This window comes from Argopecten irradians, chromosome 2, assembly GCF_041381155.1.
Source record: "Argopecten irradians isolate NY chromosome 2, Ai_NY, whole genome shotgun sequence".
Taxonomy (NCBI): Eukaryota; Metazoa; Mollusca; class Bivalvia; order Pectinida; family Pectinidae; genus Argopecten; species Argopecten irradians.
The window spans coordinates 26,844,919-26,861,029 of record NC_091135.1 but is presented as its reverse complement, the minus strand read 5'-3'; the positions used below and the strand labels follow the sequence as shown (position 1 = coordinate 26,861,029).

Here is a 16,111-nt window from a genome sequence, read left to right as displayed (position 1 = left end):
TTCCCTACCGAAAATACTTTCGACTTTAATAACATATCAGAATATAATTACCATCTAGTGATGTCAGAGTATTTAAACTTATCTGAAAAGGAACCATTTGATAACCTGTTTAAATCATGTACAGAAATATGCTATAAAGTTACTATTTGGTACTCACTGCACTATGTACACATGTGTTATTTTATAAAATTTAACTACTGAAATTTTTAAAGTGTGACAGTGTTGTTATATTTAATGATTTTGTTTAGAAATAGTACCTACTAGAAATTCATAACTTTGAAATTAGAAATATTTCTCTCAGACATAAAGATAATATTTTCCCTACAACGGGAATTTATCTTTTCATCTCTGAGATACATAAATAGATTTAACTTAGCCAAATAAACTGCAGATGTTACACAACATTTTCCAAGCTTTCTGGAGACCCGGAATGATGAGAAACTATGGTAACGACGACGGATGAATCATGTGTATATGAAAACAGCAGAGTTCTGCAACAGATGTGTGCGCAAAATTCCCATGCCCTGTTTTTGCATGTCTGAATCACTATGAAAGCACAGGTAAAATTGTGTATGCTCTGGGTATTATGTACATCTACATATGCTACACTGTCTTAATACTATCCAGAGAAATGTTCTGAGGTACGATATCATCTTATCACAAAATCTGGGTAGCATCATAAGTTGAGCTCACACAGCATACCTACGTCTCTGAACAATTAAAACACAAGCCCTGATAATTAAGATGTATGAATCCACTCTTCATGTAAGCACCATTATACATATAAGTACAGCAAAAGTTCTCGTCCTATGTAAGCGAATCAGCTTGATGATACTTGAAACTGAGGCAAAATTTTTCAGAATTTAGAAAATCTGAATTCTGTGATTTTCTCTATCACTCACAATAATATTTCCATTACTAAGTATTGTAACTCCTTCAATGCCCTTGAATTGTCCATTGTCACTGCCATAGGCTCCAAACATACAGTAGAACCTGCCATTCCCACGGAAAACCTGCACTCTATTGTTACCTGAATCGGCAACCACTACAAATCCTTGGTCGTCAATAGCAATTCCCTTAGGGAATCTCATCTGGCCTTCCATGGTTCCTGGAGATCCGAATGTAAACAGGAAGTCCCCATACATGGAGAAAACCTGTATCCGATGATTACTGCTGTCACTGACAAAAATCTTATTATCAGGACTAATTGCCACATAATGAGGATTTTCAAACAAACCGTTGCGGTGTCCAATGGATCCAAACATTCTGACGAATCGACCGTTTGACTGAAACACTTGAATTCGATGGTTTTCTTTGTCACACACATAAATGAAGCCCATATTATCACAGGCAACACCCCAAGGATTCAACATCTGTCCCTGTTCTGATCCTTCTGTACCAAAAGCCAATTCAAACTCACCGCGACGATTATAGACTTGTAAGCGGTGGTTGTAACGGTCAGATATAATGATCTGGCCAAAACTGTTGACAGCAATTCCTGCTAGGCAATCAAACTCACCCTCTCCCTGGCCATAAGATCCAAACACTTTCACAAATTTGCCAACAGAGTCAAAGATTTGTACTCTGTGGTTGCTACTGTCAGCCACAAGTATATTATTATCGCGCGACGTAGCTACACCTCGTGGCCAGGTAAACTGCATAAAGTCTGTACCTCTCTGTCCGAATCTGATGATAGCCCGGCCTTTGTCCTGATAGTTGTTTGTTGCCGTAGTCACCACACAGCTCTCATTGTCAGAGAAAGACAAAAGCTCTAGCCCTGGTAGCTCCCCAGAACTTCCATTGTCATCAAGTCCCACATTAAAGCGGACTGGTGGTCTAGCCCTAGAAGGACGAGCATCAGCTGCCCTGGTGGGACGAGCATCAGCTGAACTCACACGGGAGGACGAAGGTACCACTTCTGTGCCAGTGTTACTATCTTCTCTGCTGAAAGTGTTACTTCGTTCCATCCTCCTCGGTCGTGGTGATGGACTGGGTGACAGTTCCTCCTGTATAGAGCTAGAAGGCTGAGTGGGGAGACCTGCACCTGATGTAAAAAGAGAAGCCCCTGTACTCAAACTGCGGTTCATGCGGCGCTCCCTTAAAGCACTGGCTGTCGAAGTCCTTGGACTTGAGCTCCCACCACTTCCACCACCACTACCACCACCACCACCTCCTCCTCCTCCACCTGCCATTAGCCCAGCAATTCTTGTATCAGACATGTGTGCACGTCGCCTCTCCTGAAGTGACCTACGGGGAGCGGGATTGCTCCGCGGTTCCGGGTTGGAGTCTGGGGATGAAGGTGTTGTAAAAGCGTTGAGGTGACTCCCCCTGATGAGAGCCAGGGCTCGGTCAGTATTCATGGTCCCCGAACTGACAGTAGAGACGGCAGACGTGGTAGGGGTGGTAAAAGATGAAGACGATGTGGACACAACATTTGTTAAAGACACGAGGGGTGAAGAATCTCTAGAGGAAGCAGATGACTCAGAAGTTGACTGAGAATTATTTGTAACAATTTCACCAAAACCAGCAATAGCATTTGATAGCCTATTTTCTTCCATATAGAATTGAAGAGACCTTTCCCTCGGAGTAGGGTAGTTGCCTAATTCGTAGGAACGTAATAGTTCCATGTACTCCACACACTGTTTCTTGGCCTCCACGACCTCTTCGTCTGGTACACTTTGCTGGGACCTGCTGAGACTGGACTCATTTGTGTCACAGAAACTAGCTATACTAGCCATCTCCACTTCTAGGTTTTCTTGGTGCATCCTGAGAGCACGAATCTCCCCAAGAAGAAACATTTCTACTTCACTGTGTAAAACACGCTGTCGTGCCCGGAGATCTGTGATGTACTTTTCTATGATTTCCGAGATTTCCGCTTTACCAGCTTCAGATCGTTGTCGTAAAGCCTCGATCTTTATCTCCATGTGATTAACAGCGTCAGACATATGAGGTATGCCACGTCGTATCTGACTTACAAGTCGTGCTACATCAAGCTTAACATGGTCCATGTGAGAACGCTTACAAGCGTCACATATGACTTGGTCACAGTGAGCGCATCGCGACAGAGTTGTCTCCCTTGTACAAATCATACATCCAGTCCGAGATGCTGCTGCGGTGGGTGGTTCGCGTTCCTGGACAACAGCATTTATATACTGTGATCCTACACTGGAGGCACATGCTCCTCCACTACTCCCTACTATACCACTGCTACTAGGTGCCACAGTCGAACCCCCGGCTCCATCACCTGTCCCGCCACTTGTCCGCCGGATACGTTTAGTCGGAATTTCCAAGAAGTTCCTGATTGTTAGATTGTTGGGAAACGATGATACCCCTTGATAGGGGACACGATGCTCAGCGCGACATTCAGGACATTTGATACTTCTTGTGAGAAAATTGACGAGATTCTCGAGGCATGGAGTTTCACAAAATGTATGTTGGCATGGTAGGAGTTTCGGTTGTTTGAATCTGTCTAGACAGATAGCACACTGGAGAAGTTGTTCTATGTGCTCCGAGGAGTAAGACAGCTCCTGGGGATCTTCGGCCATTGTGGTTTAGTCCTGAAACACACAATAGATAAACACATATTAACATAAAGTAAATATTTACTGGAAATTAGCTGTAAATTAAACTTTATGACTTAATACTATTATGTAAGCTTGTTGGCTCAGATAAAAGTGTGTAATAACAATTGGCTCTTTATACATTCTTATAAGTTAAACACAGCAATTGGTGAAAAATCGACAGGTAATTCCTTTCTCCTTTTTTTAACATACCAAACAAGCTGTAACATTATAAGATTAAGCCTTTCATCAGTTAGAAGCTATTGAAACAAAAATAACAAATTCATGAGATTCAATTTCGCATTTTCATGTCTAACTACATCAATATATTTTCACGATTTCTGCCTGCCTGTGAAATATGCATAATTAAAGTGAATATCTCCACTCTGGCATTAAACCCTATTACCATATTCCTACAAGATCTTAGCAAAGATTGAGAAATAAAGTCAAAAGTTTATAGGCCCAAATTGTACTTATAGATTACAGTACCTTCAAAGTTTCCCATTACAATAAAATAACAACTATGTGTTACAAATTGATGTTCATAAGATAATGAATGACACTTTAACAGTCAATTCCGATTAGGCTTTATAAATCAGATCAACAGCTGTGGCCTTAAACATTAATCGTCAATATCGGGTTCTACATCACAAGGGAGCAACACCTCAGAGGATACTTATTCAGGGTTTGTAATAAATTTTTTGGTTGATGAACTTTAGTATCTTTATTCAGATTTGTTTTACACAAAAAATAAATTGGCAATGTTATCTACGAACATTTTTTTTTAAAAGTATGGTACTCTGAATTGCATTTCTAACAAATATTTCTTACTTGTTAAAAAGATTTTTTGGGATTTGAACTAGACTACTAAGAGTAGCCATAAGACATATGCAATTATACCGGTAGATTGTAGATTGTCTTAACTAGTATAACAACACTAGTACTAATACGAGATTGTCTCCCCCGTAATGTAACAAAAATTGTCTCCCTTATTTGAAAAAGGCTTCAAGTTGTTTAAGGATTACCTTGAATAGATTTTTCATGTGATGGAGATATAACACAAAAATTTGAGTGTACTCTAAATAAACCGCGAAGCCATAACCATCTTTATAGTTCAAACATGTTTAATAGGTCAAAAGATCGATGAGAAATGGGGCAGTTGCCAGAATATAACTGTTGGTAAGTGATTTTTTCTCCAGGAAGTCTGACTTTCTTCCATTCCCAATGTTTGGTACATCCTTATAAATGACCTTCAAATTTACTAGATTTTGTTTGCCTAAAATTAAGGACTTACTTAAAAATATAATTATACAAAAAAGGTATTTAATTTGTAGATGGGCTTATTTCCAGACTTTGTCTTAATTTTGGATAACAACACTTCACAGGTGCAGCACTCAATATACATGTATCAATTCAATGATAAAATCATTCACATACTTAATGCTATAGACTGATTGTATATGAGTGACAATTAAGAGTTCTTGATTTTCTACAAAATTATAATTCTTCCACTGGTTACCGGGTATTGATTCTTTATCATTTGCTTTTTGATATGCCTCTTTAATATTTTAATAACCATTTAAATCTCTAAAACAAATAGTCTCCTTCAACTCCTAAGTAACTTAAGTGTTTTAGTTTGAAGTAACCCCTAACCCCAGAATTTAAGAAGTTAAGAATTTAAGTTTACATAAAGTAAATTCTCCTTTTCATAATAAATAATCTTTCCTTCTTCAGCACTAGCAGAAAGAGCTTCAAATTAATACACACATAAACCCTACATGATCTTTAAAAGTTATCATACATAGTCTGGCAGTAATCTTCAGCTATTACTCTATCAACATGAGATATTTTATACCTCACTTGACCCCGAACAGTTGGACAGAAACATAAGTGCTAGTCAATCAGGAATGGAGAAGACAAGTGCAGAAGGTACAGGAGAGAGGTCAAAGTAATCAATGTAGGAGATAAGGATGGGGTCAAAAATCAGTAGCCACCTGATCAGCTGTTGGCAAAGGAATTTTTATAGTTCCTGTAGCTTGAGATCCTGTGGTTCAGTCTGTATAGTTTAGGTCAAGAGTTTTAGCCAGTGGTCAAGAGATAGTTTACATTCTTCTACCTTGTTTTAATTATCTCCTGACCAGAAGCCAGTTGTCTGTGCTGCTGGCAGAAGATTATACATAAAATCTGTGTGTAAATGAATTGAGACCCTAGGATTATTCTTAAGATATATGCAGCATGACCAGACTACTAGTATATGAAGCTGATTCTACTACAGGGTATGAAATAATTTTGATTTTATGATGGAACCTGAAGAAGCTTATTTTAAAAAGACAGGCCATGGCAAGCAGGGTACATAATTGTCTACTTCAATCATTTTGAGTTGACAGAGAACCCTGCCACTGTGCCTTACAATCACACGTTTCCATTGCTCATCATCTTTTGTGTCAGACTAATCATGTGCCAATGTCCCAGATGACATGTAGACACACTCAGCTGATTGGTATTCAGCACCCCTCCCTCTCCTGTTTGTCTTTCTCATGGATGTAAACATGTACACAGAACAGGACAACACTATCCTCAACTCTCTCACACATGCAAGAAAAGAAATCAGGACAATGCAAAACATGACTAATTCCATCCATATTATGCAAGACTCGAAATGCTAGTTTACATTATGCCTCACTGAGCTCTCTCAATCCGGACTGACATTAAGCTAATAGAGCTAGGATATTCCATCAGTCTTGGTTATATTTAGGTGACCTTAGCTCAGGTAGTCAATTAATTTTCTCCTTCATTACTGCCAGTCTATCTTTACAGCTTCAGTCCAAGATTCTATGCCACAGATAGCATTACACATGCCAAATTATACGGTGATGTGATGTGATGTAAATTAAGAATAAGATAAGAGATTTTTCCCCACATAATTTAGTTTGGTTTATTTTAACATCCTTTTAACAGTCAGACATCTAAGGACATGCCAGGTATAGGAGGCGGAGGAAAGCCGGAGTACCTGGAGAAAAACCACCAATCAATGGTCAGTACCTGGGAACTGACCAGCATGCAAACTTGTCATCCAAAGGTTGAGGCCTTGTGGTAATATGTTCGGGCATTTCAAACAGTCAAAGTCCCTATGGATTTTATGAGGAAATGAAAGATATCTGTGTCAAATTTACACTAGATCCACCAATCTTTATGGTTTTCAGTGACCACCTAAATTATTAGGCTTTTTTTTTTAAAGCTACGATCTAAAAGTACTGACAGCTGTATATCGGTCATTTAAGGAGAAAGTTTTAGTGATAAAATCAATCATCTTTAAAGTCCTGACAACTGTCCCACTTATGATTCACACTTAAACCCAAAGGTGTCGGAACCCCCTTCATTACTCGCTCACCTTACCCAACATCAAAGTCAGTGATTTCATCAAAACACTTGAAAGTTTAATCAAATCTCATCTCTTAACAACATAAAATTAATACTATAACTATGTTTTATGTACCTGTATTTACAAAATCAGGACAGGAAGAACAAGACAACCATACATATATCAGTACTGCACCATATGCCTGCCTTCCACATGGCCCCGGCCATTTCATAGTGGAGGAATAATTAAGATTGTAAATATCTGTAAGACAAACATGCCCTCCTCGCCTTACACAACAGACATGGGTAAATACTGTGGACATCAAAACACTGGTCAGTACTTGTTAGTCAATGGTCAGTCCCATCATTCTCATCACTTTTGACTTCAAAGTAACTATAGGGGCATATGACAATTTATTCGTCTTTGTTTATGAAGTCATTTTAACATCATCATTCTCACGAAAACATCTACTATATACATCAACTGAAAGTTCCAATCCCTACACAGCATTATTTTACACTGCAATATTTTCACATTGCACATTACATGCAGTACATGGCCTACTAAGATGAGATGTAGTTATGTAAACATCTAGGTATGGCGAAGTCTGGTTCTAATTACATATACCCCAGGCATATAAATAAGTTCTTTGTTGAATCGTACAGTATGCTAGGCCAATAATTTATCATCAATGTCGGCTAAGTTTGTCTGGTGGCCAAGTATTTTTGGGGTTAATCTCTTACATACAGTCATATGCCTCTACTACATCTATATAACAATTAACATCTAGTAATGTATTCATTAACTATAATACCATTTCAACCCCTCATTCTGTATGAGAAAACCAGAGTCCTTAGTGAAAACTCATATGATCAAGATGGTGACTCCAAATGAATTGATTCACTTGAAAGGCATGTAACCATTATATATATTGGTTTGTTTTTGTTTTACAGGTCATTTAAGGATAAGCCAGTTTAGAAGGAAAAGCCAGAGTATCTGGAGACAAACCTCTAACTCATGGTCTGTATCTGGCAATGATCCCGATTGGGTTTTGAACTCACCATCCAGAGGTACAGAAACACCTAATAAATTAGTCTTTGAAAAAAATTGCCCCAAAGTATGTAAATTATACTTAAGAACTGAGCATATTAACAAAAATATCCTTCAAAGTACTTAAATCCCAAAATAGATCCAAGCATGTAATTTTAACTCCATGATTGTATTGTTTTATAGACACACGTCAGTTCTGCCTCCAGTATTTGCATTAAATGTCTTTACAGTGCAAAATTCATTCATAGATTGACTTTCTGCCTGTCAATCACTCCCAGACAATATCTTTTTCTAGAGCTGATTTCAGTAACTGTCAGTGTCTATTACTACTGCATTTGGTAGTTAATTCTCTACAATATTGATTTGAAAATACTCCTTTATTCAATATACACTTTCAATAGCTTTGACTCCACTATTATACTGGGGACTCCATGTATTATTTCTTAAAACTATTTTTCATTTAACAGTCAAAAATAAATATTGAGTTTAATTTTCTTTTCTCAAAAGTGCATGGAATGAAAAAAGAAAAACATAAAATGTCTAAAATTAGACAAGAAGGGAAACATTGTATATTATTAGTAACCATGAAAATGGTCTCATCTCTTTATAGTCATCAGAAAAAAAATCAACTATTTAAAATAATGCTTTGAATAAATAAATAAATTAATTAATTAATTTCCTGCAAACTAATATAGGTACACATAGTATACATTTCAATGCTATACTTACCATGAAGAATTTTTTAAAATTTTATCATATAAATTCCACAACCGACTATTATTGGCTTCACATCCCTAGAGAGCAGCGATACCACAGACACTATCTGTACAAATGAATCCAGTACTTCCTAGTCCAGATATATTCCATATAAACTCCCTGGAAGAGTGTGTACTGGTACTAAAGGCACTGCCTATACAAACTGATAACTGTCCAGCCTCCGTACCATCTTACTACTGCTGTACCATCCTACACAACTGATGCTGTACTAGGCTATCAGGCTCCCTACTATGTTTATAAATAAACCATTTAGATGTGTTATGGTTCCTATCCTGCAGCCTGCTGGGTTAGGGAGGTCTGGGATTAATTAGGCCTCTTTGTTGGTTGTAATAACTTGTCACCATCTAAAACTTATCTTCATTAAAATAGTACATACTTGCGTGTTCCTCTATACAGAGCAAATATTCATATTGATATACAAAATCATAGCACACCTGACCTATATATTACAGATCACCTGTAGCACACCTGACCTATATTACTCACATCACCTGTAGCACACCTGACCTATATAGCCCACATCACCTATAGCACACTTGACCTATATAACTCATATCACCTGTGGCACACTTGACCTATATAGCCCACATCACCTATAGCACACTTGACCTATATTACTCACATCACCTGTAGCACACCTGACCTATATTACTCACATCACCTGTAGCACACCTGACCTATATTACTCACATCACCTGTAGCACACCTGACCTATATTACTCACATCACCTGTAGCACACCTGACCTATATAACTCATATCACCTGTAGCACACCTGACCTATATAGCCCACATCACCTATAGCACACTTGACCTATATAACTCATATCACCTGTGGCACACTTGACCTATATAGTCCACATCACCTATAGCACACTTGACCTATATAACTCATATCACCTGTGGCACACCTGACCTATATAGTCCACATCACCTGTAGCATAATTGACCTATATAACTCACATCACCTGTAGCATACTTGACCTATATAGCACCTTATTTGTAGCACACTTGACCTATATAGCACCTTATTTGTAGCACACTTGACCTATATAATCCACATCACCTTTAGTTATACACCTGGCCTATAGCACATCTTACCAGTATAGCACACATTACCTGTAGCACACCTGAATTGTATAGCATAATATAAATAAATTGACTCCCTGGTACATGTATATCCCAGCCTTACATATTTGACCTACTGACGAGCATCGTTAGTAGACTATAACCACATGAAAATGAATTGAAATTCTTAATATATAACTATCATCAAGACAATAATTGACCATCCATTCCTTTCTCCAGTGATAACAACAAACAATTTATGTTTTCTATGACAAATTAGACACAATTAACATCAAACTCTATCACTTAACCTCTTGGTACTTTTACCACTGACAATGTTATTTTATGATATTTCTACCATATTTTACATTGCTATTTGGTAATTCATATATCTCTGTAATACAAGAAATCAGGCATATTCTCTGAGAAAAATGAACACATAAATCTGCTGGTATAAGTTTGATGTATATACTTACATCAAGCATCATCACTACATCAGCCCTTCTTCTAAATGATATCACACAGAGTAAACGCAGAAATATGCATGTGCGTTGTTGTACCTCAGCCAACAGTAGATTGATGAGTGTATGAGCATCACATGGCTAGGAGACCAAGGGGCTCGTCATCATCATTGTGTGCCCAGTGATGGGGACTAGTGTAATCCCAGGATAGGAGGAATCCGGAGGTGTGACGGGTCATCTTGGTGGCCTGTAAACATTGGCAACAGATCACTACATTATAATATCCATGAGACAGTTTCAATTGTATTATAAACATCTCAGCACCATAGGATTTAATAATTTGTCTGGTGAAATCATCGATGTACATGATAAACAACATTACCAGTAGCACATGTTAGAATGTTTTATCATGATACTGGAAATACTTCAGCAGCACAGTAATTAATTCATCCAATGAAAAATCCAATGCAATTTCAGCATATCACTAGTAAAAGTCAATTTGTCATTACAACTTTTTATCATCATATTGGAAATCAGCTCTCATATCTAAAAACATTGCAATAATCGAAGGAATATTCAATATTGTATCATGTACCATATTGTATTTATTCCTATACCTGGTAAATAATCTGGGGGTTTAAAATTCTTCAAAGAGGAGATATTTAATAAAACACAAACTTTTAGATTCAGTAGCAATACTTTGAAAGTGACTGATATTAATTCTGATTTTCAAATTTGTTTGTAATCTTACTGTTATATTAGTCTGCTTACACATTAAAGGGACAATTCACTCAGGTTAATTCTTTTACACAACCAAGAAGCAAAATATGGCATAAATTTATTGTTCTACATTTCTTATGAAACATATAACATAAGATATTGACAAATTCCACGTCATTATTCAGTAGTTTAATTGATACCGTTGTAATTACATGTCGTTGATCAGTACGATTAAGCAGATACAATATGTACGCTGTACCCATACCCGAGCCAAAGTCACGCACGTTAAACAAACTACATAACCACTGTGGAGGTGATATAATGACTTTTTAGGCAAAACAATTCACCTAATAAGGTAAACACACTTCTGTCAGAGCGATTTGAGCAGTTCTAGACAAAAGTAGCATTACTCTACGAGCAAGGGACTGGGTTCGGCATACAAGATATTCGACCACAATGTGTAATGGCGGACAGCGAGTGAGTGAACATTTCACACGCATTTCACCACCATGGGATTTTCTGACATATCACAGTAAAACCGACTGATCTAATTTCCATTAGAACTGGGGGTTTTCCGATTTACATACAAATTTTCATGTTCTCGTAGAATGAATTATCACTTTAAATTTCATAAAGCTTGGTAATCCTTTGCTCAAATTATCATGTTTACAATGTGCGATAATGAATATTGCTGCAAAGGGCATATTCCCGTAAGTTATGGACAAATAGGCTTTTTTAACTTTTCCACTTTGGGTATAGGTGACATTAGTAAGGGTTAGTCCAACTTAGTCGCTTTCGTCTACAATAAGTCATAAGAATATTTCATATGTTCCGTTTCTAGATTTAATAGATAGAAACATGAAATAAGGCCAGCAAGTGGCCTATAGGTGACATAGGCCACAGGCGCTGACACAGGTTTAGTCTTTTGCTATTCGTGGGATTCCGCCATTTTGTTACTTAAACAAAGTTTGGCTGATGTTGATCAATGGTAATTTAATGTTCAATTTTTATTTTTAGGTATCACAATACTAATAAACTGCACACAATGCATCGATGCACCACCAAGCGATGCAATACATTGATGCATCGAAGAATCGTTACACCTCTAGTGAATGTTTTAGAGTATTATAACAATTGAATTCTGATTTCATGCCTTTAAATGACCCCTTAACTTATGGTTAACTCCCTTAACTATCTGACCCTCTGTCCCTGAAACAAGGTCAAGGTCATCCATTTAAATTAATTAGTTCTTTATCCTCACATCCTTTTCCACTATCAGACCTGTGAACACTCAGAGATGGACTTTTTAACTACATTTAATGTGCGGCTTAAAATCAGTTACCCAGTGTATTTTAACTTATTTGACATCACATTCTTTTACACAGTATTTTAACTTATTTGACATCATTATTCGCCCCCGAACACAAATCAACCCAGTGGTCCAACAGTGGCGTAGGAAGATGAAACATAATTGGGGGCAAAGGTCCTCAATATTTTGTAACCCCGTCCCCCCTGGGCCCCCCCGCGCCGCACCTACAGGAGGAGATTACTTAATTCAACACACAACCAAATATACTTTATATACTTTTTTCATATATCATTAAATATAATCCTTGCACACATTTATAGACAGTGGGGTCGCTAAATGGAAATTAACGAATACGCAAATTGGCCAAATTAGCGTGTGAGCGCCGAAGGCATGAGATTTTTGGGTCTGGTGGTCGACCCCGGGAAACATATTACGATTTAGAATGGCTAAGATGAGTTTTACGATGTATTTGATGATTTTGCAAGTGCCCGAAAGCGCGAGATTTTGGTGTTTGGGGGGTTCGGGGGTCTCTGCTTTTTTATGGAGAAGCCATCCAAAAGTATTAAAATCAAAAGGCCCAAAGGACCTTAACGGTCATCTGACTACTTTGGCAATAGTAAAATTAATTATATATGGTGTCACTTTGTCAGGACCATGTTAGGATCATTTTCAATTTTTTTCAACAAATTCTATTTCAAACAAGAGGCCCAAGGGCCTTAACATATAGGAAATTAATTAGATATAGTGTCATGGTAGCCATCTTCGATTTGGGATCAACCAGAGATGTAACAATACTTTGTCGGGACTATGTCAGGATCATTTCATGCAATTTTAACCAAATCGCACAGGTAGAACTTGAGAAGAAGTTCAAAATGTGTTTTCAATATGGCGGCTGTGGCGGCCATCTTGGATTTCGGCTCGACCCGAAAAATAACAACACTTTGTCGGGACCATGTCAGGATCATTTCATGCAAGTGTCAGGTAAATCGCACCGGTAGAACTTGAGAAGAAGTTCAAAATGTGTTTTCAAGATGGCGGCTGTGGTGGCCATCTTGGATTTCAGATCGACCCGAAAAATAACAACACTTTGTCGGGACCATGTTAGGATCATTTCATGCAAGTTTCAGCTAAATCGCACAGGTAGAACTTGAGAAGAAGTTCAAAATGTGTTTTCAAGATGACGGCTGTGGCGGCCATCTTGGATTTCGGATCAACCCGAAAAAATAACAACACTTGGTCGGGACCATGTCAGGATCATTTCATGTAAGTTTCAGCTGAATCGCACTGGTAGAACTTGAGAAGAAGTTCAAAATGTGAAAAGTTAACGCACGTCGCACAGCGGATCAGACGACGGATGAAACATGACGACAATAGGTCATCCTGACCCTTTGGGTCAGATGACCTAAATATTAACCAGAAAATACACCAAAAGACTTCTGGACACTGTAAGGACATTGAAATGACAGGCGGTGCTAAACTCTGCCCTATGTAGGTCAAAGGTCAAGGTCAAATTGAACAAAAAGTGAAACATTGAGTAAATAAATATCTACAACAAGACTACCTAAATTCGATTTAATTACATAAACTAGTTAGTCTATATCAGGCGCGGATCCAAGGGGGGGCGGACCCGGCGTACGCCCCCCCTAAAATAGGAGAGAGAAAAAAAAGAAAAAGGAAAAAGAAGGGGAAAAGAAAGAGGGGAAGGAAGGAAAAGAAGGAAGAAAGAAAAAAAAAAGAGGGAAAAAGGGAAAAAATTAAGGAATTAGATAAAGAGTGAGAATTAGACAGAAAGCTCCATTTCCTACCTTTACCGTTTGATGTTATCATTTTAAAATCTAAATGTATTCGACTTTGTGGTACATACATGCATGAACATACTTGTATCCAGGCGCAATGGAATAATTATAATTTTTTTTCGTGTAAGTTAAGGTTTTATCTCCATCGCTTAAAAGGTACAATGTAAATCCCTTCAAGTATTTACTTTTTCCAAAAAAAACCCGATAAATTCCCAATATATTAGATAATTTATTGTCATTAATATTCAATATTGACAGGTTATATCTCGATATCCTTAGCAATAAAAGAAAAGGGGCAGGGGGTTGGGTGGAAAGAATTGTAGCTGGCCATGAGTATTCGCTGGTTGACTATATATCATCCCCTTCGTTTTCCAGGTTGTAAATGATATAATACACATTTTTGAATCAGCATTAAAGTCCTGTATTAAATCCGACTATCAATTCACAAATGTGTGCGTACTTTCAAAACGCCAGTTACAAGATCACTACTGACGCCGAATGCTTCTAGAAGCCTTTATTTGTCCTAAGAAAATGTGTGTAAAGAAAAAAGTGGAATGCGACAGAAAATGAGAGCTTCTAGGGTCTGGGTGCACCCCATGGCCAGATGCCTTCCTTTTTTGTTTCAATAAAAACATATCTTAACGATAATGTTATAAGATAGGCAAACGATGTTAAAAAATTAATGCACATGACAAAAGGCTCCCTATTAGAAAACAGGATGATAGCAATGGCTCCTGGCACCTTATGGCCATAGACAAGACCACTAACCTTCTTTTCTTTCATTGTCCAATACACGAATTATGAAGATTGTGTAAGTTAGGAAAAATAAATTATCTAATCTGACAGATAATGTATAAAAGTAAAAGCTTATATCGTTAAAAAAGTTCACATACACTTTCATTAGTCCTATAAAAACCTTCAATAGGCGGACCCTAGCTGCAATATTGTAGCTAAAAAGACTTTTAGACTGAAAATGGTGTCATCTTTAGAGCTACAATTGTTCCCTATTACTTCAAAACCTTCAAAAAAGTATGAAAAACTGTGCCCGAGTGATTTTCGGAGGCAGTGCTCCACTACGATACATAGGGACCAATTCGTACCCGGCCTAAAGGCATAGTAGGCCGGGTAAGTATATTCGTTCTAGGCGGCCCCCAGACCCCCATCCTTTTCTTTGCTTCGTGCCTCTATGAATAGATATTCAGATTTTAGGCAGTGCAATTCTATAACTTTATATTCAAAATATGACATTAGACGTCAAAAATAATAAACGAACATTTTTACATGGCTTCAATTATTTTTTGGAAAAAGTGTACATTTATTCGAGGGCTTCGGGGGGGGGGGGGGCCCCCGCTCCGAGGGCTTCTGGGGGCCTAGGCGGCCCCCAGACCCCCGCCCTTCTTCGCTTTAAATGTCCATATAAATATTAAGATTTTGATATTGCAATTCTGTAAGTAAAAAAAATTCAATCAAAACTTCAAATAAAAAATATGACACGAAAACAATAAATAAACATCCTTAAATGGCTTCGATTATTTTCTGGAAAATGTGTTCATGAAATCCTCAGAATGCAGGATTTTGCGCCATTTATTCGAGAGCTTCTGGGGGCCTAGGCGGCCCCCAGACCCCTCGCCTGATTTGCTTTGTCCCACGCCCCCTCTAACCTCAAAACCTAAATCCGCCCCTGAGTTTCGATAAGATGGTGAAACAAACTTACTGTTAAAGTAAACACAAAAGGAACGAAACATTTATAGGTTCTAAGATGGTCTCCCTTGGCAAAATTTCTGAATAAATGCCAACCCACAAAACCAATATGTCATGTGACAGGTTGTAAGTAACATTACAAACGATATTTGAAATATGTTGATAATTAATGAATGAGTTTTCACGAATTCTGTCTCAGAAATGGCAAAACTTACCGGTACTAGATTGTAAACAAGTAAACACAACCATGATGACCATGCGTTACCGACCAATCGTCCTAATCAAATGCACCTCATGACGTAAATAATC

The 16,111-nt window shown here is 37.8% G+C and overlaps 2 protein-coding genes across 3 annotated transcripts in view; one reads left to right on the top strand and one right to left on the bottom strand.

The window, feature by feature from the left end:
* Nucleotides 1-739: 739 nt before the first annotated feature.
* Nucleotides 740-16,100, bottom strand: LOC138314978 (RING finger protein nhl-1-like). Of its 2 annotated transcripts, XM_069255657.1 has the most exons (3): nucleotides 16,018-16,100; nucleotides 10,292-10,523; nucleotides 740-3,557 (listed from the first exon to the last, which is right to left on the bottom strand). In XM_069255657.1, exon 3 carries the CDS (start codon nucleotides 3,543-3,545, stop codon nucleotides 864-866), a length of 2,682 nt encoding a protein of 893 aa, XP_069111758.1. In that variant the 5' UTR covers nucleotides 3,546-3,557; nucleotides 10,292-10,523; nucleotides 16,018-16,100; the 3' UTR covers nucleotides 740-863. The 2 variants fall into 2 exon arrangements, with proteins under 2 accessions (XP_069111758.1, XP_069111759.1); XM_069255658.1 differs by lacking the exon at nucleotides 16,018-16,100 and having other exon boundaries at nucleotides 10,292-10,847.
* The window catches only part of LOC138314980 (E3 SUMO-protein ligase ZNF451-like), a 48,906-nt gene continuing 43,244 nt past the window's right edge, over nucleotides 10,450-16,111 (top strand). The window contains exon 1 of the mRNA XM_069255664.1: nucleotides 10,450-10,500. The gene's annotated coding sequence lies outside the window, so the exon portion shown is untranslated. The remainder of the gene's footprint in view (nucleotides 10,501-16,111) is intronic.

What these genes read in the sequence shown, in the direction of transcription:
- LOC138314978 (XM_069255657.1), bottom strand. Translation starts at nt 3,545, where the DNA reads ATGGCCGAAGATCCCCAGGAGCTGTCTTACTCCTCGGAGCACATAGAA.